Here is a 25,013-nt window from a genome sequence, read left to right as displayed (position 1 = left end):
GAAATAAAAGTTTCATAAATATATTTAAAGACTCCTTCAATAATAAATTGAGAATATATTCTTTATGAAGACATGAGCAACAACAACAAAAAAAGATCTAGTAATGGGGTCACCCTAATAAAATACATGTATATTGCACTAAAACCTGAAGATCAGCAGCAACTCAGAAGACAGTCTAAACGAACATTCTCCTGATACATAGGTAGATGAGATGTAAGCAGATTCCAGAAGCAATACTGCCTTCAACACACCATAGTGTGAGCCACCACTTACTGTAATTAACTGCAATAGTAGCAAAGAAGCCCTTCTGTCCTCAATAGCTGATAAGACCCAGTGTCACTCATGGAAATCTAATTGCCAATTCCAGAAACATAACCTTGCCTAACAGAGTGTCCCTCTCCTTAAACTGATAAAAAAAAAATAAATTGCACCGTTCCACTCCCTCCAGAATATATCTCATCACACAATGCCAGCCATTCACCGAGACAAGTGCTTACACTGACACTAGCATTTAGAAAAGCAAACAAAACAAACAAACAAACAAATCCAGAATTGAAAACCACCAAAACCAAACACACAAAATCAAAACAAAAAACCCTACCACAACCAACAACAAACAGTAAAAATTCCATGACAGCATGACTGTAGAAGGACTAACAACCAACACTGAAAACTCCAGCCACAAACACTAATCAATATAAAAACAATACATTGCAAGGCAGGAAGTCTCTTTCACCCTGAAAAATAAATACAATATAAATATTAACTCCCAACAAAAACAAAGGCATCCTGGAAGTGTAATACCATCACACAGAAACACAGCTAAACACCATTAATGTTGATGACATAGCACATAAGAACTTAGTATCATACAGGACCAGAGCTACTTCCATATGCACTTATTCCTCTCCAGTCCCCTTGTTCAAGTTGGTTTGAGAAGGTAGAAAGGCAAACTATCCTCGTCACCTGCTCCCTAACCAGGCCTAAGGAAATAAAAAACAGTGATCAAAGCAAAGTGACATCGCTATATGTCTACATAGGAAAATAAATATCAGTTGGTTGATTTTTCAATGGCTGTCATTACTTAAGCTCAACGACAGTCTTTATCATCTTTAACATAACAAAAAAGGTAAAGAAAGATTAAGAGATACATTTTTGAGGCAGAAAGATTTTGAAGTAGAAAGATTTTGAGGTAAATTAAAAAAAAAAAAATCAAGATTCATGGTAAAAATCTGAATCGTACAAAAATAATTCAACTTGTCTTTCTGCTGATACATCCCAACACTATTTTCCTGATTTACCCATCAGATATACAGAATTATTTTTCATTTTACGGAAAACAGTTTGATTTCAAGCTTGAGCAAGCAGTCTGATTAATCATCTGAGCTATGAAACAGCATTAATTTATATATTAACAGTGCATTAATAGTATTAATCTATTAAAATCTATTTAATATTCAGTCCTCAATTACCTAAGACAGTGAAATGCAGATATGGGCTCACCTTTTTATTTCATAATTAAGGCTACCCAAACACAGCTCCTTCCCATTTAAAATACGATGCAAAACAGACAAACAAAAATCTTCATTTAGAATTCTAACTGTAATGAAGTCATGTATTTGTGATGTGCATCTCTAATTCCCTTGTCTCCCAAGGTAGGATCAACTAGATTCGTAACATTTCCAATGAAGTCATACAGGTTTTTTTAAGATTATCCTAAATCATCAAATTAAGCCTTCCAGTATTTGTACTACTCAAAGTTTTGGCTAATATTTCTCCTGAATCTTGATGTTGTAGTTTCAACACACTGCTTCTTGCATTACATCTGCAGCCTAGAACAGTGAACTTCAAACTGCTTCCACACCAGCCAAACATCACAGTGATGTGTTTCTTTTCACAGCAAATGCTCCTCAGGCACAGCTCTGAGAAACAATTTTCAAAAGCCAAATAGCAATTTTACTACCGAGTTACCAAAAGCCACAAGCATAAAGGGATTCACTTCTAAGATAAGTGATGTAAGAATGGTGGGTTTGTGTCATTAATCAAGAAAGAGACAGCAGTGTATGGACAGAAAAGAGAGGAAAAAAACCCCAAACACGATAGCTGTGGCATCTTATTCAACAAAACCACCTGACAAGAGTAGAAATATTAATCTTTTCAAATAAATAATATTTTCATTCCTAACACCTACAAATATAAAAAGGTCGTGTATACTGACGTCAATATCTTAACTATTACATTTAGTAATACACTTAGATACCCAATTTAAAAAGAATTATGCTTTTTCTAACATAATTTGTCAATGGATACTGAAAGCAATAAATGCAAGCTATTTAAATGTACAACAGAAAAATGAATGATACTTCTACCTGTCTCCAGCACTACATGCTCCATTGAAAATGTTCTTTATGATGAATTACTTAATGAGAAAACATATACACACATTCTTTGTTCTCAAAAAAGTTAGCTCCAGAGATAGTTACACATAATATGAAGCACTTCCTTACAAAAACCATTGTTTCCCCATGAAACTGATTAAACCAAAACCTTTTCACATACAAGAGCAACAATTTTGACTTAAATTTCTCATTCTGAATCTTTACTAAATAATTGCTGCCTTCATACTTCCCCAAAACTGTTATCCAGTCAGCATATTATTGAGGACTAGATCCCCATCTCAAAAATGTGAAATGCCATATCAGAAGTTCATATATCACTGTGTTCTTAAGAAGTCAATTCAATTAAAAAGTTAATCAAAATTTAATTCTATACTTAAGACTTTGCATTACCATTTACCTTACTCAAGACCATTTTATGGTTCCGAACAAAAAGGTTCATTTTTATTCATTTAACTCGAAGTTAAAAAGGATGCCAGAAAGATACCGATGTAAACTGATGTCTGCCGTTTACCAAAAGGCAAAGTTTGCCCCTGGCAGGAACCACATCACTCTCCTAAAGCCGCCTCACCAATGCACTTGGTTACAGTACAGACTCAAGACTTAGAGTAAAAAAGCACTCTCATCAGACTTTAAATATCCTTAAATCAAAGCTGCCAGCAAGGTGTTCAGAATTTCTGGCCAATAAAAACTATCAAGTACATCCACTCACTTCAAAACTATTGCAAGGCAGCAATTTTGGAGACTCCTACCCAGCCCCCATTCACACTTCATGTCTGAGACATCATAGGACCCATCTTGTATTGCATTTCAGGACATTTAAGCACCCGCAAATCTTCTGTGAAAACAGGTCAGAAACAGCCTCAGTGGAAAAATCAGGATCAGATTTACACATTTCAAGACTTCAAAACAAGTCTCATGGGATTCCAGCTCACAAAAGCATTCTGCAGAGCCTGTGCAGAGAGGTGGGTCCTTTCAACTGCATTTTTAATGCAGCTAGTTAACTAGAATTATTATGGATTTCTCTGTAAGCGGTCGCTTGTGTAACAAAATAGATCAATGAAAACTATATTTCTAGGCATTTACGCTAACAAGAATTATTAAGTTAAGGGTCTTTGGGCATTTTAGGGGAACCAATACCTCAGCTATAATAATAAAACTTTGACTAAAACTTGATTTGAAAGCTCTCAGCTACGCTTAACTCAGTATAAGTTCCTACGCCTTTGAAAAGGCTTCAGAATTGAAAAGAAAAAACAAAAAAAACCACCCCACAAAACTAATGTTGCAAGTAATTTTTCTATCTGCTTAAGTTGTTACGGATTTTATCCCAAGCCACCTAAGGTGACATATATTACAAGCCATGAACATTACATCTCTAATTCTACTAAGGATGGCATTCCTGAAAGACTCTGCATTGCAAAACATCAGTGAAAAAGAGTAACAAGCCAGTGCAATAGATTGAGTGTTCGCATAAATTTTGGGAAGATTTCAGACTGATTAAAATGCTTCCTTGGTCATTTCTAGACTTACATGGTTAGTGAAACAATCATTTATTAGTTGCAAGATGCTACCTTTCATTTGTAAATATGATATGCATAAGGGTTTAATCCTATTTTCTTCTTCCCTGTATGCTATCTAAAAGATTAAATCACTTCACAATAACGAGTAATAAAAAACAGTTGCATTCCTAAGTTATTCAATTTATATACTCAGACCTTCAAACAAATTTTGTTTTACTTAAATTTTACGACCCCTTCAGTGTACATCCGGTCAAACACAGATTAACATTGTTACTCTGACACTCCTGTGGAAGCCAACAGAACCTATAGGGTCAGCAGTCCTTGAAAGAGAAAATTTGCACATTGCTTTACAACTCCTTTGGAGCTGCAAGCCTATTAACTCAAAAAACAGACTTTATAAATGAAACTTTATAAAAGAAACTTTATAAAAGAAACAAATATAGATCACACAATGAACAATAACAACTTCTAGACTACTTAATAATAACTGTTATACAAATGACAATACCTATACCATACTTTAATGACAATACCATGACTTTAAATGACAATACCATACTTTAACAGGCAATTCTCACAGATGAAAAAAATGTCTTTAGTTCCTTGAAAGCAACAGGAACTTCTGGCTACTTCACACCTGTACACAACAGAAGTTGTCAAATGAGAAACACTTCAAAAAATCTATAACCAGAGGAGTCACAATTCTTGGACATCCTAAACATATGAAAACTCACAAACTTGTCCGGGAGACCTTCTTCTCAAGTATGTTTAGCATGACCTTTACCTAACTCTACATTTTCTGCCCCATTCTTTTCCAAGGGTCATATCTAGGGCAGGACAAGATAAAATGGCCTCAAGTTGTACCAGGATAGGTTTAGATTGTGGCTGAGTCACCATGCCTGGAGGTATTTAGAAGATGAGCAGATGTGGTGCTAGGGACATGGGTTAGTGGCAAATTCGTCAGTGCTAGGTTTACAGTTGGACTTGATGATCTCAAAGGTCTTTTCCAACCCAAACGATACCATAAGTTAAAAGAAACAGTCAGGGCATTTTGCACATTAGGGCCCGTTGCCCTATGTCAGTCCTAGACAACTTTTCGAGAAAATGGTCTGTGATGACTCATCTCTGGAAAAGGTTACATTCGCAAGTTTCTGTCATTTTGACTTTCTAGTTTACCAATTCCCAACGATCTGTACTGCACTTCTCAGAATGGAGCTGTTCCAGATGAGCAGGCACATTGTTCCTACTTAAGCTCATTCAGATAGGTTTACAAGATTTAAATCTCATGAAAAAGTAGACAAAGTTCATATGCTTAAACTATGCCAAACATCAAAGCAAATCACGGCTACTACAATTTAAAAACATTTCCAGCAGCAGCAGAAGGTAAAAGATGCATTGGCAGCCTTTCGTGGGTTAATCCATGACATGAAAGACCTCCTTTCCTAGTCCTCTGCAACCTGAATACCTCCACTCACAACCAGCACAGGCTAATAATCTAGCTAGAATAGAGGTTCACTGCACCCAGGCTACTACGCAGCAAAACAATTCAAAAGTCATGACCATGGAGAGGAGACATTCTAGAGCAGCAATCAGGACACTCAACTGTGAAGGAAAACTCTGGTTTTTAATCCATTTTCACAGACTTGCTTAGTTAATGGAAATGCCTATTCATTAAAAGAGAAAAGAAAAGAAGAAAGTCCAGAGAGCAGGCATTGGAACAAAGACTTTCCACTTCATGCAGCTGGACTTTTTCAATATGCATTCATTAGGGCATACCCTTGTCCAAGGCCAAATTTCCTGTATTTTTTTTTCTTCTTCTTGTTCAAAATTTATAGAGCTTAGAGCTTTATAGAGCTTTTAGCATGATCAGAACACATCAGTGGTTTGCCCATAGGAAAATCAGTGGAAATACTCAGAACTGCCATATCTAGTACAACACCACACACTCAAAATTCAAAATGCCTTTCTCAGAAGGGTATATTTTTCCCCCACATAGCTAAATTCTTATTACTTGAAAACTAATAAATTAATCCCTCTGTCAGTATAAAAATTTATAATATTTATATTATAATATTAATAAAAATTAATAAACAGAATAAAAATTAATAGGATTTAACCTTGATGGAGTATGGAAAAAGCAGCTCAAGATAGAAATAGCACAGTCTCCTTGTTCTTTAAGTCTGGGACACAGGAAGAGCTCAGCCACAAAATGCTCTATCTGGCCTGTGATAACCTACATTAAATATGATCTACAAATTCTATATTCAGTTGCATACACATCAACTTCCTGAATGTCAAGTGTCTTTTTGAATTCAGAACAGAAATTTTAGTTTTGATTGTGAAGTACTTACATACTTAGTTGCAAAACTCACATAAAAACTCACATGCAGTAGATGTGATTCCAAGTCTAGGAGAATCTTTGCATTTATTAGGTAATTTGAGAATACCTAGCCAGACCATCATAGAATCACCAGGTTGGAAAGGATCCACTGGATCATCGAGTCCAACCATTCCTAACACTCCCTTAAACCATGTCCCCAAGCACTTCATCCACCCGTTCCTTAAATGCCTCCAGGGAAAGCGACTCGACCACCTCCCTGGGCAGCCTCTGCCAGTGCCCCACGACTCTTTCCGTGAAGAATTTTTTTCTGACATCCAGCCTGAACCCCCCCTGGCGGAGCTTGAAGCCATTCCCCCTTGTCCTGTCCTCTGTCACTTGGGAGAAGAGGCCAGGTAGTTGTAGAGAGTAATAAGGTCTCCCCCCTCAGCCTCCTCTTCTCCAGGCTAAATCTACATACAAAGATCTTCATAAGCAAAATCTATAAAACAAGAGACTGCTGCTCCACAACCTGGCTTTCAGACACATAAGAGAATAACTGTAGACATGCCCACCATATCGCTATTCCTACAAGGCTTGTGTTACATGTCATTTATACATCCGTTCTATGTAGCACTGCTGTCAAGAAACGTGAGCATGGTAGGAATCCCTGTAGAAGCTTAGTAAGAGTAATTACAATAAAGCACAAAGGCTCTTTCTGTCCTGTTTATCTTTTTGTCAACCCCACAGTATGCCTACAATTTGAATGTAATTATGCACATTATTTTATTTTTAAATTACAGACTTCATCCATCCATAGCAGCCAATTTTTCAGTATTAACAACTCAAGACATTTGACTCTTTCTGAAGTTCTTAACTCTAAAGACAAACAAGACGCTACCTTCCATTACTTAAGAGCCATTTCAAAAATTACCTAATGGATGAGCACTAACGGATGAAGGGACTAAATCTTGCTTACCTAATTCATACAAACACTTGCAGAGACCTACTGCATTAACCACTAAAAGCCTACAAGGAAGCTTGATTACTTCTAGAAAAATAGAATTACTAATATACAAGACTGTACTTCAACATGTTTGAATGCTAATGGCTCTACTATAAACCTCACAGAAGGCTGCACCGACCACGAAGATAAAAAAGGGAGGGAGCAATAGTAAGGACTTAGTCATGGTGCACTGACAGACTTCAGAGTCACTAAGAAACACAAATACGACTACTGGAACAGCTTAAACTTCTAACAAGTTTGTAGAGCAAACATAAAAACCTTTCATTCTACTACATGGCTCATCTATAAAGATTTTATGTGATTTTCAATAGAGAAGTTAAGAAATAAAGCAGCCTATAGCAGGAGCTAACAAAATACACTTCATGTTCATTCCCATGCTTTAGTGCCAAGACAATGCCCATAAAACATATTAAAGACAAATATATCTTTTCTTCTACAGCAGGAGCCAAATTACCTACATATTTATAGGCAAAGGCTTTCTAAAAACAAGAAGACAATAATTACTAATTACAAATCACCTCCAAGGCAATCTCTTTAAATTTCTGACAACCACCTCCTGGTCTGCTGAAGTGAGGGATCATTTTAAAAAAAAATCACCACCACCAATGGAACAAGAAGATTTCCTACTGATTAAACTGTTGTAACACTGTAGCACACCAAAAGCCTATCCATTTAACAAACTATGCTGACCTCAAAAAGAAAAAACAGGAAGGATATCATGCTATAGGATATAACAGATACACATACTATATATAAATATACATATTGTTGCTTCTGAGCTGGCTTGTAAAAGTAGTTATAAACTTACTACATTCCTGCACATACACTCTACAGAAATAATTTCATAGTGTGTCTACACATATTGTAGCAAAACCAATACAAAAACTTCAATCTACATGTAGTGTACAACAAGGAATACTCATTTTGGTCCCTAAGAAAAAATATTTTACTTGAATATTGGACCTTTTATTTATTTTTACACACCTTAAAGCCAAGAAAGGAAAATGTATGAATTAGGGAGATGTAGCAAGAAGAAATGGAAATCCATACTAATGTAATTTACTCCAGTTTGAAAATAAAGGTCTTGTGATGTTATCTCAGAAAAAAAAATGAAGGAGCAGGTGAAACGGGACTTTCAGTAAGAAACCTTCTCAATTCTAAGACATACATCACCTGCTCTGCATTGACAGGGGTCTCTACAGACACTTCAGTGTACAATAGTGTACAATAATCTGGCAAAAGTCAAACTGCGTGCTGAGAAATGCACTCTTGTATGAGGAAGCATATGCATCTAGGTCACAGGCGAAATAATAAAACCAATGGTCTCTAGCAGCTGGAAGAAGTTAGGATTAGGGAAGCAACATCTTCCCAATATTTCTAATATTTCCTCTTCAATATATTTTCAGTCCTGCCCTCTCCTTAGTCTCCATGGATCGTGTACAAATAGAACAGATCAACAAAAGAAGATACTGCTGACAGGAGCCATTTTCCTCACCTCCTTCTGCACCATACAGGACACTTTTTCCTGTAGTATGATATTCTTTCTCTTCATTTCTCTTTACTAGGAATTTTCCAAGAAGTATTTTGGTTTGGAACACCTCCACCCTATTTTCTCACTACATAACCCTCATTTCTTTTTATATTACAAGCTGTCTCTTCCCTTTTCACACATAAAGACAATTGCTGTTGCTTGAGAGGCAGGCTCACAGCTCCATTGTTTTCATAATCTAAACCTATGTCTCATGAGCTTTGTTAATGTTCCCTACCAAAAATACTTTAAGAAAACAGAAGAAACTTTAAGCAAACCAATACCGGATCTCTATTATCAAAAGCAACTGAAAGTCAGAGGTCTATCAGCAAATTACTGCTGTGCCTGTACTCTTTTTAGACTGAGAATATTCCGATCTACGAGTATTAAACCTATTATTTTATGCAACTTTGGCATATCAGGAAAATAGAAGTGAAATATAATATTAAAAATAGCTCTTTTTTATTTAGTGCTTTGCAGTATTAGGTTCTTTTGTGTAAAAGTTGGCATACACTCATAAGTAAACCTTTCCCTGATAGATGATGACTGCTCCTTTGTTTCTCCAACTCCCACTTGATAGAAGGATTATGCACTCAATCAACCCTAATGGCTCCCACTAAGACAAACCAATCCATTATATCTATTTAACTCCACGGACACATACTGAGTCCACGTGCCAGAAGCAGCACAATGATAAGCAAATATTTTTAATAAATTGTTCAGATTCTTCCCTGCAGACCCCAGTGACACACAGCATGAATTGTTATATTTAACTAAATATACAACTCATTATCTCAAAAAGTATATATTCCCTAGGTAAAAAAAAAAAAAAAAACAACAAAACATATCCATGGAACATTTCTCTCTCTTTTCAAGACATCCTGTACCAGAATCCCAGAATAGCCACAGACCAAGAGGAAAGAAAACGTTGACCTATTTAATGGGGAATAAACCAAGACATTGAAAACCACCACATGGCCAATATTATCCATAGAAATCCTCAAGTCTTATCTAGATAGATGAGATACACAACATGTTATGCAGAATCTTCAGTGGTGCGGGAAGAATATTTATTTCTTCTTAATGAACCTGTACCAAATTTTTTAAAATGGTTTAAGGGAACTGTTGGGGAAAAAATGGGAGAAAATTATAATAGAGAATTAGAACAGTTGCTGTGTTGTCAAGGGGTCTAATCCAATAATTAACTAAGTGAAAAAGTAAAATGTGACATCCCAGCTAGCACTGGTTATTAAAAAAAAAAAAAAATTAGACTACTAAACTCTCTGGCGATATTATTCTTACAATGAGGGGTAGTATTAAGGAAAAGAAAGTTAAGAAAAAATTCAAGTACAATAAAGAAACAACTGGAAACTATCTTGAGAACGCTGCTTTAGACTCACTGCAATACAGCTAATTTTAATTGATACCAAATTCATTAGCCCAGGAAAATCACTGTAGTAGCTTTCAGACCTCTCCATGTTTGTTTTCCATTGTTAGCTTAATAAGAAAAACCTTAAGAAAATCTACAGCATAACTAGCATAAGGCATAGATCCAACAATACTGCAAGGCCTGATCCAGAGAAATGAGCAGAATTAGCCATAATCATTATTGCACTGCATAACATCATTACCTGATGTATATAGTTTCTTTGCACAATTAAAAAAAAAAAAAAAAGAGTTCAAATAGTCATCATATTTTTCAACAAGCACATATGCCTGAAGAAATTTTCTCATATGCATTCAGTGCATTGCCTAAAACGAGAAAGAACTATGTTCACAAGTACTAGTGCTTAGAAACCATATTTGAAAAACAACACATAAGCCAGTTTAAGTTTCTGACCACAAAGGGTTAAACAGCTTAGTTTCAACTCTGCTGCATACAAGAAATATTTGGAAGGCAGCTGTAAAGCCTGTTAGACTACCAGTTTGCTACCATGCAATGTATTTATCACCTCTTTAAGAATTCAAAGCAAATAATGATATTTTGGAACATCCTAAAGGCACACATCCTTCCCATAACAGGGACTCTCCCGTTGAACCAAGTAAAACTGCTGTGATTGATTTCATGACACTGGAGACAAGCCTTCTGCCTCAGAGCAGCAAAAATGCCTGTGGTAAATGTGATGTGTCAAGACTCGAAGAGAAATGCAAGGATGATAATTTTAAAGTAAGTTAACATTGGTGTTAACTGAAATGATCTCGAGCTAAATAACTATGACTGTTTAGCCTTCCCCCCACAGCAGAAGTTTCACCCCATTAATGTTAATAGATGACCTCAGGCAACGATTTTCCTCTGCCTCTGGTCACTGGTGTCTGCCATGAGGACAGACAAAGCAAGAGCAAGCCCGTGGCTCAGAAAATAGGGCCATAAATCCAAAAGACTCTGGATGTCTCACATTATCTCAGAGGGTTTGCAGCAGCTAGCACTCAGTGGTGTTTCTCTAGGTTTCACGCCCAAATTCTGGTGACTTTGCAAGGAAAAAGTTAGGACCTTGCACACCAAGGGTTTATTTTCTGCTGGCATGTCTCTTCTCATGCAACTCGGGCCTATCCGGCTATATTAGCCCTTGTTATGCTATACAGATCATTGCAAAATCATAGAACCTTGGAATGGTTTGGGTTGGAAGGGACCTCAAAGCTCATCCAGTTCCAACCCTTGCTGCCATGGGCAGAAATATCTTCCACTGGATCAGGTTGCTCAAAGCCTCATCCAACCTGGCCTCCAACACCTCCAGGGATGGGGCAGCCATGACATCTCTGGGCAACAGGGCCTCCCCACCCTCACAGGAAAATATTTCTTCCTAATATCTAATCTACATCTCCCCTCTTTCAGCTTAAAATCATTACCCCTTGTCCTATCACTGGACTCCCTGATAAAGAGCCCCTCCTCAACTTTCCTGTAGCCCCCTTTAAGTACTGGAAGGTGACTCTAAGGTCTTCCCAGAGTCTTCTCTTCTCCAGGCTGAACAAGCCCAACTCTCTCAGCCTACCCTCGTATTGGAGGGGCTTCAGCCTTCTGTTACATTTTTTTGCAGTTAAGTAGATAAAGAAAATAATCTTTGGAATCTTTTCTGAAATTGTAAGTGAACAAAAATCATGTAAAATGAATGCCTGGTTTCAAGAAACGTGTAGCTTCCAAAAGGAAACAAAAAGGGAAATGTGTGGGACAAAATTGCCTATATGTTCCCACCACTACCACTGTGGAATTCTGCAGGTAATCTGAAATAATTTTTCTCACACAAGTCAAACATTTCACCATAGAGACACAATAAACTGGCTACAGAATACTAAAAATAATACTCAGTTTTATAGTTAGTCTGCAAGTGTCAGATCACAGCATTATGCTATACTATCACCTTTAACTGCAAATTTCGAGAAATCATTGAAAAAAACAAATAATCACAAGATTCTTCACAACCTTTTCACAAGAATATAAAATACTTGGCACTACCTTCCAGTTTTGAAGAGATTCAAGGATTTAACACTGACCTAACAGATCGCAATTCCATCAAGAAAACCCTCATCATTCCCACATTGCTCGTGGCTGTCTAAGAAATAACTCCGTACATCCATCTATCTCCTACCCATAGTTCTCTTAATGAAAAGTGATTTAAAAATACAATGTAATTTTCTTTCTTTGTGCTTGAAGCTCATGAAGGTAGAATACTAAATTACAAGTTTAGTGAAACAAATGTGGAAGCCCATTTTAACCACTCAGAAATATTTCACGAGTAACGTCACTCAAGGTGAAATTATTCAGTTTTCCTGGAAAAAAGAAGTATCAAGCTCTCTACCACCAAGACCTCCCAGTTTCACAGTACAACGACCAGTAATGTCATCCTGAAATTAGGCCAAGGGCTATATTTTACCTTATGAAAAAAAAACTCCTATGTATCACACAATGAATCCAGTTTGAGAATAAACGTTTGCCAGTTCACCCAGTGCAACATGTCCGAGAACCCAAACAAGCTATTGAGTAGTTAAACAAAACATTTCAGGAGTAGAACCATATTAACACAACAGATAAGTTTCAAAACACTGTTTTCAAACGCATCAGTATCACTAAAATGACATTTGTATTCAGAAAGAAATTTCCTTACTTCTTTCAGAATAATGAGAAGTTTATTTCAAGCAATAGATTTATATCACAAAACGGTATCTATTTTGCATCAGTTGCTGCTCCTGTGCTTCAGTGTCTTTGTTTTGTCCTTCTATTTTGAGCTTATAGAAGCTTTCACCTTAAAGGGAGTCTCCAAGAAAGATGAATAGATTTAGATTGGATACTAAGAAGAAATGTTTTCACGTGAGGGCGGTGAGGCACTGGCACAGGTGACCAGCGCAGTCATGGCTGCCCCATCCCTTCAGGCATTCCAGGCCAGGCTGGACGAGGCTTTGAACAACCAGATCCTGTGAGAGGTGTCCCTGCCCATGGTGAGGGGGTTGGAGCTGGATGAGCTTTGAGGTCCCTTCCAACCCAAACCATTCCATGATTCAATGATTCTCGTATAAGCCCCTAAGACTATTAGGCCAAATTCTGTGTTCTTAACCAAGTAAGTTATAGAATAATAGAACAGTTTGGGTTGGAAGGGACCTTAAAGATCACCCAGTTCCAACCCCCCTTCCATGAGCAGAGACATCTTAAAAATTTGACCCCAAACATTTCAAAACAAGAAAAGTGCGTGTTAGGAAGGTTTATGCCAAGCCAAGACCAGTTTATTCTACATCAAGAATCTGAGACTTCTCCAGTTTTCTCCACATTTCATTAGTCTCCCAAGTAATGAAAAAAAAACCCACAGAACGTCTCAGCCACACTATGAACAAGTGCAGCATCGGAGCAATCATCAGTTTGAACTACTCAGGCGACAGACAAACACCTTAGAAAGTTAGAGCTGTAAAAACCATTGACTTCGTCAGGACCATCCAAAAATAGTTAAAAACTAATAAGGTTTGAGTATATACAGTAGTAAAAAACGCGGGTTTTAAACTTAATAGGAAGGACGGTGGTACGAAAAAGCAGCAGATGATGTCTTTATACGGAGCCCCAAGCCCAGGCGGAGCCGGGGCAGGCAGGAGCGGGCGGCAGCGCGGCCAGGCGGCGGCGCGGTGCCGTGCGGGGGCGCTGCCGGCAGGGGGCGCCGTTGCTCGCGGCACGGCCCGGCGGCGCCTCGGGAGCGGTGCGGCAGGAACCGGCCCGGGGCTCCCCCGCCTGCCTCGCCGGGGTGGGATGGGATGAGTGGCAAACGCTTCTCTTCCCCCGAATCGACCCGAGGGGGAGGCGGCTCCGCCTCGGTAGGGGTGGGGGAAGCGATAAGCCCTCCATCCCCCCCGAGAGCAACCAGCCCCCGACCCTGTGAATACTCACCATATTGACTTCCGAGACCATGTCTATACTGGCAATGTCTATGTTCATGCCCACGGCCACCGGGGGACCTGCAAACCGACAAGATGGTCCGCAATGTATCTCTAAGAACTTAACTCATTCTTACCAGACTTCGCTAAAACCGCCTAGAAATGATGTTTAAACAAAACGCGAATGTTACCGGAGGGGGGGGGGGGAGGCAAAAAGCGTTCCCTGCCCTCCCTTTTCCCACGGGGAAGCGGCTTCACCCCCCGCTTTATGTAACGCGCACACGTGCGAGCGGCGCGCACGTGCGAAGCGCGGGGCTCGGGGGCACCGGGGAAAACGGGGGCCACCCGCCGCCAACCCGCCCCAAAGCCACCCAGGAGTTGGAAGCGAGAGCACGCAGGGGGTTCAAGTGGCGTTTTCGTATCGGTTAGCAGCGCATCTGGGCACTCAAAAATAGTAACCGTGATCACGTTAGGCTGAGAGGGAGCGAGCGGTGGGTAAACTTAAGGGATTTGCGATAAAAGGAGTTAAACGTGGGTTTAATTGCAGGTGAATAAAGTACCGGCACGCGTACAAAATGAGGGACCGATTACAAATAGGCTGGAGACTTCAGGCATCGCGGTAAAGGCGTCTCGCGCTAAGAAAATTGATTAACGATGGGCTTAACTTTGGGAAAATGGCAACACAACAGCCCCCCCCACCCCCCCAAAGCAACAGCACCCACAGCACGTTTGGAAACCACGCACACCGAAGGCACACAACCCCGGTATGTCATCGCTCTTATTCAAAAGCAGTCAAATTACCTCCAAAATCTGGCCTCAAGCGAATGTCATAGCCCTTCAGCAGTCTATCCACGGTCTCTTTTACCAGTGACATATTACTAGGGTCATTGACACTGAAGAAAAAAAGAATAATACTGTATTATTTCTTATTTCTCAGCCCCAAGGTGTACACTGCTCTCAGCAGCAGCATGCAGTGCAATTCAAAGTAAAGCGAAAGAGATACCTTCCCCACTTACCTCTGTGCACACACCACGGCTATTATTAAAGGGAATGACCAAATCCCAAAGTAACCCTTTTTCCGGACTCTCAGCATCCCTTTAGCTTTTGATATGATTTAGGGTTTCAGTGAAGAGAAGAAGAGATCCAACTTATTCTGGCCAGTGCAGTAATTCTAATGTGAAGCGCATGCGCACGGCGTACCACAACATCAAAAGGAGCAGTGGTTGCTGCTGGAGATGGAGCAAATTTCCTTGCCAAAAAAAAAAAAAAAATTAAAGGGGAAGAAGGAAATGTATTATTTAAAAAAAAAAAAAAAAAAAAAGTCATCCACAGGAGGATCGAGTATATTTTTTTGTTGTCCTTTTTGTTAGCCGAGAATATAAATCACAGCAAGGAGAGAAGTTTTTGGAGTTGCAAGGTACGGCGGCTTTGCAACCTAGTTTAAAGTGGGGGGGTGGCGGGGGCTGGACGGGCTGGGATTAGGCAGAGGGAGAATAGGTTAAAAAGGGGAATACACAGCGTGCGTATGGTGGCAGGGGCGGGGGGGCACCTTAACTTTTTGGTCCCTGGAAGGAAGAGCCAGAAGCGAGACGAGGTGCGGGCGAAGGAGCGGCGGGGGCGGGCGGGGGAGGAGGGGAGATGGGCGCCTACAGCATCTCACCGAAAAAAAAAGAAAAAAATGATGACGAATAGTTTCTTGTAAGAGCGGATTAGGCTGTTTCCTTCCTTACTGTGCTACCAGGCGGTGTTCCAGGGGGAGAAAAGGCACCGGGGACGGAAGGGATCGCCGGTTCCCACGGGTCATTTGCGGGTGCCCCGCTCCCCCCGCCTCATTTTCTATGTCCCGACCCCGTGTTTCACCGGGGGATGCAAGTTCCTCAGGTAGAGCTAAACCTGGCCACGGGGCTGGGGGAAGGGAAGAAAAACGCCCCCCTGAAAGGCGGTCGAGCCTTAGTGAGCATCCAGACCCAATGCACGCTCGTAAGCCCACTTACCTTCGTGGGTAAAACACCCAAGCTCCTCAAATGCAGCGTGTGATCCAATTAATGCCTGGGAAGAAACCGGAGACGAGCGGCAAGCTGATTTGGGGATGCTTTGAGTGACATTTAAATCCTGAGCAGAAAAAAAAAAAATGGAGAGAGAGAGAAGAAAAAAAAAAACAAAAACACAAAAAAAAAAAAACAAACAGCGGAGTTTAATTATTCCTCGCAAATCTGCTTTGTGCTCGTAGGTGGTTTTACACCTCCTCGGCCCCGCGGATCGGTGCTGCTTCCCCGAGCGGAGCTGGGCGTGCACGCGTCCTCGGCCGGCCCGGGGATGGAGGGCTGGATCGGGGCGGCAATTAACAAAAGAAATATTTAACGAGCTGCAGGAGGGTGGAGGGAGGGGGGGAAAGACCGCCACGGGGGCTGGTGGGGGGGGAGGGACGAGGGTGAGGGTGTTGCACAGCGAGCCCCGCTCGGTCGCGCACGCACGGGGCTGAGCGCTCCGCAGGCGCGGCTCCAGCCTGACCGCTGCGATAGACAGAACGAGCGAAGCCGTAGAGCAGCCGGCCGCCCCCCGGAGCAGGCAGCCATTTAATAGGCACCGGCAGCTACCTTGGGAGCGGGGAAGCCCCGCAGCATCCACCTGCCCGGAGCGCACCCGCTCCTCCGCGGGGGGGGAAACCAAATCCTGCCCCTCTCCCCCCTCTGACAGTGCCTTAAAGCACCACCTCGTGCCTCTGAGATCTAGCGGCTGTCTGCGTTTTACCTGTGGAAAACCACAAAAGGATATTCTCGGAGGGGGGCCGAGGGGAATCCACCGAGATGTGTTCTCACCACTATCTCATCTGTAACAATCGCAATTACATGGAGGGAGAAAACACTTTTCCGGGTGAAACAGACAAGATCGTTTACGTGTGATAAATGTAAAATGTCTCATTTGTGTTTTCAAAAGAAAAACCCTAACAACTAAGTTAAAGAATGCTTAAGTATTTGCTGAAATGATGAACTTCCCTCCCCCCCCTCCCCCCCCCCCCATTTTCCAGCTCTCTGTTCCATGGCTGATGTTACAGAGCCACTCTCCCTGTTCACCAGCGGAGGTTTCTGTTCTCACGCAGCTCGTCTGCTTCACTGCCAAACCTCTTGAAATATAGCTCTGAAAGGAAGATGGTGGATGCTCTGTGCAGTGAATCATTTCATTTCAGGTGTATAATAGGCAATTTTTTTTCTTCTGCAATCATATGATATGAATAGGAGGTCTCGAGGTAAAACACTTCAATCCTGCGCTGTGAAACTCACCTGCAAGTGCTAACTTGGGACTCCATCTGACACTCCTGATTTCTGAGCTGTTTATGAGTCTCTACTGTTAATTAGCATTACACTGCAGAAACATTTCGTTCACCTTGTCTGAATATGAACCAGATATCACGAACCTGAGGCTGAAGGCTGGTAATATCTACTAAGGAATTTTTCATTTACATATCAACATAAAATCAGGGGCAGGAAAGCACTGTATTTCCATGGGAATGTTAGAATACTACACTCAAAGAATTCAAGTTATGCCAATATATCTTAACATTTTTTCTCTGATCTAGAGTGTGCACTAATAATCGGGGAGTACTTGTTCTGGGCCAAGAGTACCAGTGTGCCATGTGTAATGAAACCTGCTCTCAGTCTGGCTATTCCAGCAAAGTGGAATGAAATATGTCTTAAATCAAATACATATGGATATCATGGTGCATTACGTATGGAAAATTAATGCAGATCCTTGGGTTTGGGAAGCGTAAAGGTTCTACTGAGACATGCTTGGGATGGCTCGTTATTTTCCTTGCTGAAAATGCACGGTTGTCTAAATGGATCTATAGAGGTCCTTACTACCCTCCCAGGCTCTGTGTGCCAAAACAAGTCTATGTGATAGGGTTATCATCAGAGAATAGTTTAGGTTGGAAGGGACCTTCAAGATCATCTAGTTCCAACCCCCCTGCCATGGGCAAGGACATTCCACTAAATCAGGGTGCCCAAAGCCCCCTCCAACCAGGCCTTGAACACCTCCAGAATCATCATGCTATATTGACATAAAGTCATGCAATACTTCTACTTTTGCAAATGGTTTCATGCTTTGCTATGCACTTTTGGTGGTACCACTTTTTTTACCTGACCGCAGGGTCCTGGTCTATCTGTCATTTGAAATTTCTCAGCACCTTCAAAATCTCCCATTTCTTTTAAGCAGCTTGTCAAAGATATCATTCCCCTCTTCTTCTCACTTGTGCCTGTGTGTTTGATTGAAAAAGAAAGGAAATAACAGGTGTGAACACCAGTATTGGCAAAAGGCAGAACTGTTCATATGATGTGTTTAAGGATTGTTGTCTAAGATTTTGGGTGTCTTACACAGGGGAAACAACCTGGTTCCCAGATGGATATGATGCTTCTAGCACTAGAAGCATCTCAATTAGATGACAAGTACCATAATCTTGCAGAGATGCCAGCAACAATGGTTGTATTCTAAATGCTAATTTCAGATTATTTTGAATCTTAGCTTCAAAGTTTGAGTGGAAAGGTCACCCCTAAAATTGAAATACTTTAAATTAATGGCCCACAATCCCTGTCGACCAGCATGTGACACTATGCAAGATGTGGGCTATATGCAACATCGTACTTTGCTTGTCTTGTCAACCCTTGACTGTTGCAGTATATTCCTGTCACCACAAGCAATATCCCAGGCCATGTGCCAAGAACTGTTCTAAAGTGGGTTTAAAATGGTCTGCTCTAAGTGTACAGATTATGCAAAATAAGCTTTCAGGTGGAGTGCAGATTTCAAGACAGGTTCTCAAGTGATCCAATCACTTAAATCAACAGAGACAGAAGAGATGCTGATTTATGCTAGCCCAAGAACAACAGTCCTATATCACAAGTAATGTCTGTAACAAGGGAAAAGCCCCACTTAAAAAAAAAGTTTTCACTGCACCTCAGTAGGCTCTTATGAATACTATCCTATGAATGTGACGTTTCTTGAGTGTTTGAGCACTTGCATAAGGTGCAGTAGTGTCAGAAACACTCAGAGGAGGGTTGTTTCCATGTGTCAGGTAAGATTTTATTCTCTAATTTACAGACTTCCAGTAATAATTAAGTTTAATACATTTTTTCTATTTCCAACCCCTATAAAGCTATAAATTCATGCAAAATAAAACAAAATTTCCTGGAAAAAGTTTTAATATACTTTATCTTGGCTTTACTTGTCATTTTAGGTCTTCAGATCTAGTGTGTCACAGTTCATGCACCACAGAACGTGCCATTAGCAATCATCCTGCCAGCATAAAAATCTCTCTTAGGTCACATATACATAAAAAATTATTCATGCAGGTCATTGATTCCGCTTTTCATTGGCAATGGAATTCACTTCTGCATAGTGACAACAATCTGAGATTTAGAAGTGCACATTAGCTTCAACTACTGCATATCTAAAAGAATCTAAAGTGCTAAAACTATCAAAAACGATAGTGGATGATCTAACAATTATACTGCTCTTGGTCCTTAAAAAGATCAGTATTGTTCTGAAACTGATTCTGATAGGTTGCTTAGTAAACAAGTAGCACTGGATGCAGGCATGAATTCCCCTTAATTGCAAGAGAAGAGCAAATGAGAGGGGCAAGTAATAGATTCTTTTGGTTTACATCCTTCTGTAGGACTTCATTTGCTGGAGCTGACATTTGTTCATTCTGTAACTCACTGCATGGCATCCCCACAGGCTGAAAGATAGGATAGGTAAGAGCGTACCCCAGATCATGACCTAGGCTGTACTTTGAGTCAAAGACCTCCTTTAACAAAATAAAAGTCTTTTGTGTAGGTTTGGATCAACAGATCTCAGATATATATTGAGGAAAGTCTTTCGATGTGAACTTGAATTATGGATTAGAAAAAGTAGAAGTAAAAGGTTGTGTGAGACATCCACAAGTGCTTTGATTGCAGACAATTGTTAGCAGCTCAATGGAGACTGGAGTGAAATACAAAATGTCTGGCACCTAGAATTACGATGGAATGAAGTCTACAGTCCTCTTATCAAATCATGAAAGCACCACAAAAAGCTCTATTTCCTTCAAAGCGGTGGAATAAATTATCTTAACAGCTATAGAGATAGCAATTTTTGAATTCCTCAATTTTAGCTACATTGGTACTTGGATAGCTAGGAAGTATCTACAGTATTCACATCCTTTGATGGGAAGGCAGGGCAGGCAGGGCACAAGGAGTGCTTGCCTAGGGTGAGGACAGTAAAACACTTAAAAGACAGCACGAAATGTACACCAAGATTATGTCACTATGTCTAAATCTCCTCCGTGCTGTTTGTGTAAGATTCAGCACTGAAAGCAGATTGCAGAAACCTGTTATTAAATTAATGGAGTGGCATTTGTCTGCATCAATTGATTGCAGGATTTGGTCTTCCTTTCTAAGCTCTCTTAGACTGGTTTCCTAAATTTTTTTGTATCAGGTCGTACATTCCACACTGCTGCTATAAACAATCTCTAAGAGTTCTAAAACTGTCAGGTTGAAAACTTTAGATGAAAAGCTTAAATTGTTTTACTTTTAAAGCTATTTGGCTTCAAACATCCATCTTGGGTCTGATATAACTGTATGCAAGTTTGAAGACTGAACTACATAGTTCTAGCTGAATTTTTCTTAGCTGGAAGGACCTCACTGCTTCAGAAAAAACCTCCTCCTCACTAATATCACTACCATGACCAGGCTGGTGGGACAACAGCACGGAAAAATTAAGTGGAAAGCAAGACAAAAAAATGGAATAAGCAAATTAACAGGACATATGAACAAATACAAGTAAAAGGGGGAAAAAAGATTAGTGAAGGCAAGTATTATTTGTGCCACCGCACAGTGAAAGACAAAGAAAGGAGAGCCATTGATTTAACAGGGACTCAAAAACAACAACAAAAAAATACTGCTTATTTAAACTAACATGTAAAACAGGAAGCAATGCATCTATCTCGGAAATCACACTTCCTACATCAATTCTTTATTGTTAGGGAGGTTACTGAAAAGTGATCATTGAGACTCCTGACCTCTGTGATAACAACTATCAAACATGTTTTGAAACAGATGAAATATCTCGAGAGTTAACATTTATTTTTTCCTGTAAATAAGAAAACTTCATAGGATACTTTGCCATTTGTAGTTGTAAAATATATTTTCACTTGAAAAATATATTAATAAAAGTAAACAAACTCAAAGAAACCAACTGTGATCAGCATACAATAGCCAAAGCATAACAAGATAATTCTATTTTAAGAATGCAAAATATTTTACACATTCATTGAAAAAGATACTGTTATTATGCAATGCACTTTCTAACGCAAACTCCTTATATCTTCTGGTAAACCATCATCCGGGTTAAAAACTGAGTAATAGAAAAACTTCAAGCAGAAGTACTATCAATGAGTGTGAGCAATACTCCAGCTGCTCTTCAAGCAGACTTTTTTCAGTGAGAACTAGGAGAATTCAAGCTTACATCTTACTGTAAAATATATTACAGCTGTCCTTTTATTTGTGTGCTAGCAAAGGAGATAAACCTGCTTTCTGCAAACTTATAGCACTATTACTTCAAGCTTTCTTGGAGAACAAATGGAGAACAGGCCATGCTCCTCAATCTTGCACCTTCTCGCCATGCCCACCCCACATATGCTTGAGTTAATATTCCTGTTCTTCCTATCCTAAAACTACTCCTAGTTAGAGAGTCCCACAGTGCTGCAGTAAGCATAAATATATGACTGGTAACATATTTTGCCCCTGACTGATGCTTTCTAACTTTGTGAATGCAGGCGAAACATTCCATGGAATCAACACTTGCCTTACATGTGATCTGCATCTATTTACAGACACTAGAAGGAAGAAATTCCACAGACAGATGTTTCTGTTCAGCAGCGATTACTAAGACTAAACAGAATAGTTTTGCTGACTTGAGTCTTTATATACAGCTGCATTATACTCCACAGAAAGGGTATTCTTTCTTACCTAAATGACGTACGGTGCAAATACACTGAAGGCCAGTCAAGATGTCCTGCAAATGCAAAAACATGGTTTCTACTAATCACAGAGAGCACTTGAAAACGCACCTTACACTTCATGACTATGTACACATCAAAGCACTTCTAAAGCAGTGAAAAATAGGTAAGACCAGATAAGTGAATGAACACAAAAGTTCAAAGGAACACATTTGAAATAAAATTAACTTATGGAGTACACAGGTGTTGCAAATGAGTCCTGGAGAAATTACAATAATCAGGAAAATAATTCAGTATGCCAGGACAGGAAGAAACAAAACCACAAGACACCCAGAACATCGACAAAACTGACGCTAGAATAATGCCTCTGAAGAAGCTATACGCAAAACAAAACTTGGTAATACTGTCAGTATTTACCACTTTGCATCCAAGGATCTCTCTGAAATACCTCAGTGTTTTGGTGGATAGTTATCCTTCATTCCCTCCTCTCACCCCATTTTGTGTTCATACTTGACAGTTTACAAACAGCAGTGATCTGGGAGAGATCTCATTCCTGCAAATAAGTAACTTTCTATGATATTATTATGCCAATTTCACAGGTGAGGTACATGAAGCGCACACTGGCTAAGCACCCAAGCCAACTCCTACTGAAATTGGTGGCAAAATCCACATTCAGCTCAGGAACAGCAACATCAAGGGCCATCTTGCAAAGCATTAAATGGTAGAAAACTGGAAGGGTGCCCAAGAGTCACAATTATCCAATAACTTCTTACTAATATGGTCTGTACCACAGTTCCAGAGAAATTAAGAAGAAATACTTTGTAATTTTGATCTAATGAAGTACTAGGTAGAAACGAAAACATCCTTACGTTCTTATATTTTTGGAAGCTAGAGCTTCCAAAAGAGAGGATGTGTCTAACTATAGAGATGTCTAAGTCTGGTACAAGTACACTCAGTCCTCAAGAAGTGGTAGGGGGAGCTCAGAGAGAACCTGAAGCAATTGTAAATTCCAGTTCTGAGTTTGATTTAGGTGATCTCCTCCCTAATGTGTAGGGACATAGCGAATCTATCCCCCTTATGCTAGCATAGGGTCACTTTAACAACTACTGTTACTGATCGCTCTTCCAGTTCAGGGAAATCTTAAACAAGGGAATAAAACTATCTTCAGAGCTGCTTTGAAGCAGAGCCGGACTCTGTCACTAGAAACAGAAGAACAGCTCTGGGTAGTAATAGTAATCATGGTGTTAACTTTGTAAATTTATTTGCATAGGTGAAAAAAGCAGCAGAGTAATACCCGTATTTAATGTTGCTACAAAACAGACTCAAAATACTGCTCTGTGTTTTATGTTTTACAATGGCAATTTTAGATATGTCATGATAGTATAATCAGGATTAACACTACAAATTTCAAATCATTAGAAAAAAACAAAAGTGGAGTTTAAAGCAAGACCTTTTCTGCACAGTAAAATAATTACGCATTTTTACTTATGTATTTAGCTTACCTTTGTTTACACGCAGTTGTTTAACTCACTATGAAAAAATTAATTATGGTTTATATAACTTCCACAACAAAGCTTGATAAACCTAACTGTATACATTAATAACTCCTATGTCCATCATGCCTGAGAGTTAAACTTCAAAAAGAGTTGGATCTGTCTTTCCATATCTTTTAATTTCTTCAGTTGTACTCTAAAAATATAGTTAATTTGCATCACCAAAAGGCATCAAGGGTCATTTCAACACTTAAAGAAATTAAGAGTTAAACACTTCCTTCTCTAGTTTCTTGAAGTTTAAGTCCCATTTAAATATTTTCTGGTTTGAGCTTAACTCAACTTCTTCCGAGTATTAATCCCTATTATGACCTTTTACACTAAGTAAAAGATACAGTTGACATGGTCACAGCTTATTGTTGAGGCTATGGATAAGTGTTCTCTTTTCAGGGCAAGGCCGATGGGTGTTGCTGTCATTCACTTTGTTTTTTTTACTCTGAACCCTTCACTTTTCTGATGATGCTGTATGAGTCCATAGCCCCACAGGGGAACATGCCAGATGTACAGGAGATTTGTCCATTACTGCCACATATAATTCTGCATGAATGACCTCTTTCTTTTTTTTTTTTTTTAAGATTATTGCAATGTAAAAATTCATTATAATTCTAATTTATACTGCCTCTATAATCAAAGTGATTCTTTCACTGTTTCTTTGCTTCAGACTTTGTTTTGAGGAAAAAAACCTAAATGGCTACCTTCTATTTCCTTCTCCTATTTCATCACCTTCAAACATATTCAGAAGTTTATTTGCAAGAACAAACTTATCTCTTCCAAGGAACGCAGGCACTCCTGTGTCACTGTTTTGAACATCCTCATTACTAATCCTGCCTTTCTTTTAAGAAATGGATTTTTAAACCCTCATTCCGACAGCCCATGCCAGAACAGAAAAATGGTGACTAGTATAACAAATCCTTTCAAAATAAATGCATTAGTACAATAAATAAGTCACAAAATCTACAATCATAAGAAGATTTAAGGTAAGCTTCACAAGGTTTGGGAGAAAGTTTGCACTTATAAAACATGACGAGATAAATATTTTCAGCCAACGACAAAAGACACAAATATGTAAACATGTCTCTGAAGAGAATCAGGGCACCTGTATAAACATTTGGGAACATGTAATGTGGTTACATTTTATATACATAGTTAGATATGCATATATCGTGTAACCTGTGAAGAAAAACACACATTATGAGTCAAGAGTTGTTTATTAATGCTACCTGTGGCTCCTCTTTGCATTACCCTGATGATAACGACTCTGTTGATGACTAAATACATCCAGTACAGCACTACAATATTTTGAAGGTCACAGCAATTTCTGTTGCCTTTTCACACTGCA

General features: G+C 39.5%; 1 protein-coding gene across 2 annotated transcripts in view; it reads right to left on the bottom strand.

Moving 5' to 3' along the window:
- The window catches only part of GABRB2 (gamma-aminobutyric acid type A receptor subunit beta2), a 155,911-nt gene extending 139,151 nt beyond the window's left edge, over positions 1–16,760 (bottom strand). The window contains exons 1-5 of one of the 2 annotated variants that reach the window (XM_009565043.2): positions 16,735–16,760; positions 16,132–16,249; positions 15,154–15,386; positions 14,939–15,030; positions 14,151–14,218 (exon numbers count right to left, since the gene is read on the bottom strand). In XM_009565043.2, coding sequence (XP_009563338.1) covers positions 14,151–14,218; positions 14,939–15,030; positions 15,154–15,230 — 237 coding nt within the window. In that variant the 5' untranslated portion in view covers positions 15,231–15,386; positions 16,132–16,249; positions 16,735–16,760. The remainder of the gene's footprint in view (positions 1–14,150; positions 14,219–14,938; positions 15,031–15,153; positions 15,387–16,131; positions 16,250–16,734) is intronic. The other variant, XM_009565045.2, reaches the window with a different exon arrangement.
- Between the last annotated feature and the right edge of the window lie 8,253 nt (positions 16,761–25,013).

The sequence above is a fragment of the Cuculus canorus genome, chromosome 14 (assembly GCF_017976375.1).
Source record: "Cuculus canorus isolate bCucCan1 chromosome 14, bCucCan1.pri, whole genome shotgun sequence".
In the NCBI taxonomy this organism is placed as follows: Eukaryota; Metazoa; Chordata; class Aves; order Cuculiformes; family Cuculidae; genus Cuculus; species Cuculus canorus.
Note: the sequence above shows the minus strand (reverse complement) of the source record. Positions and strands in the feature narration are given on the sequence as shown.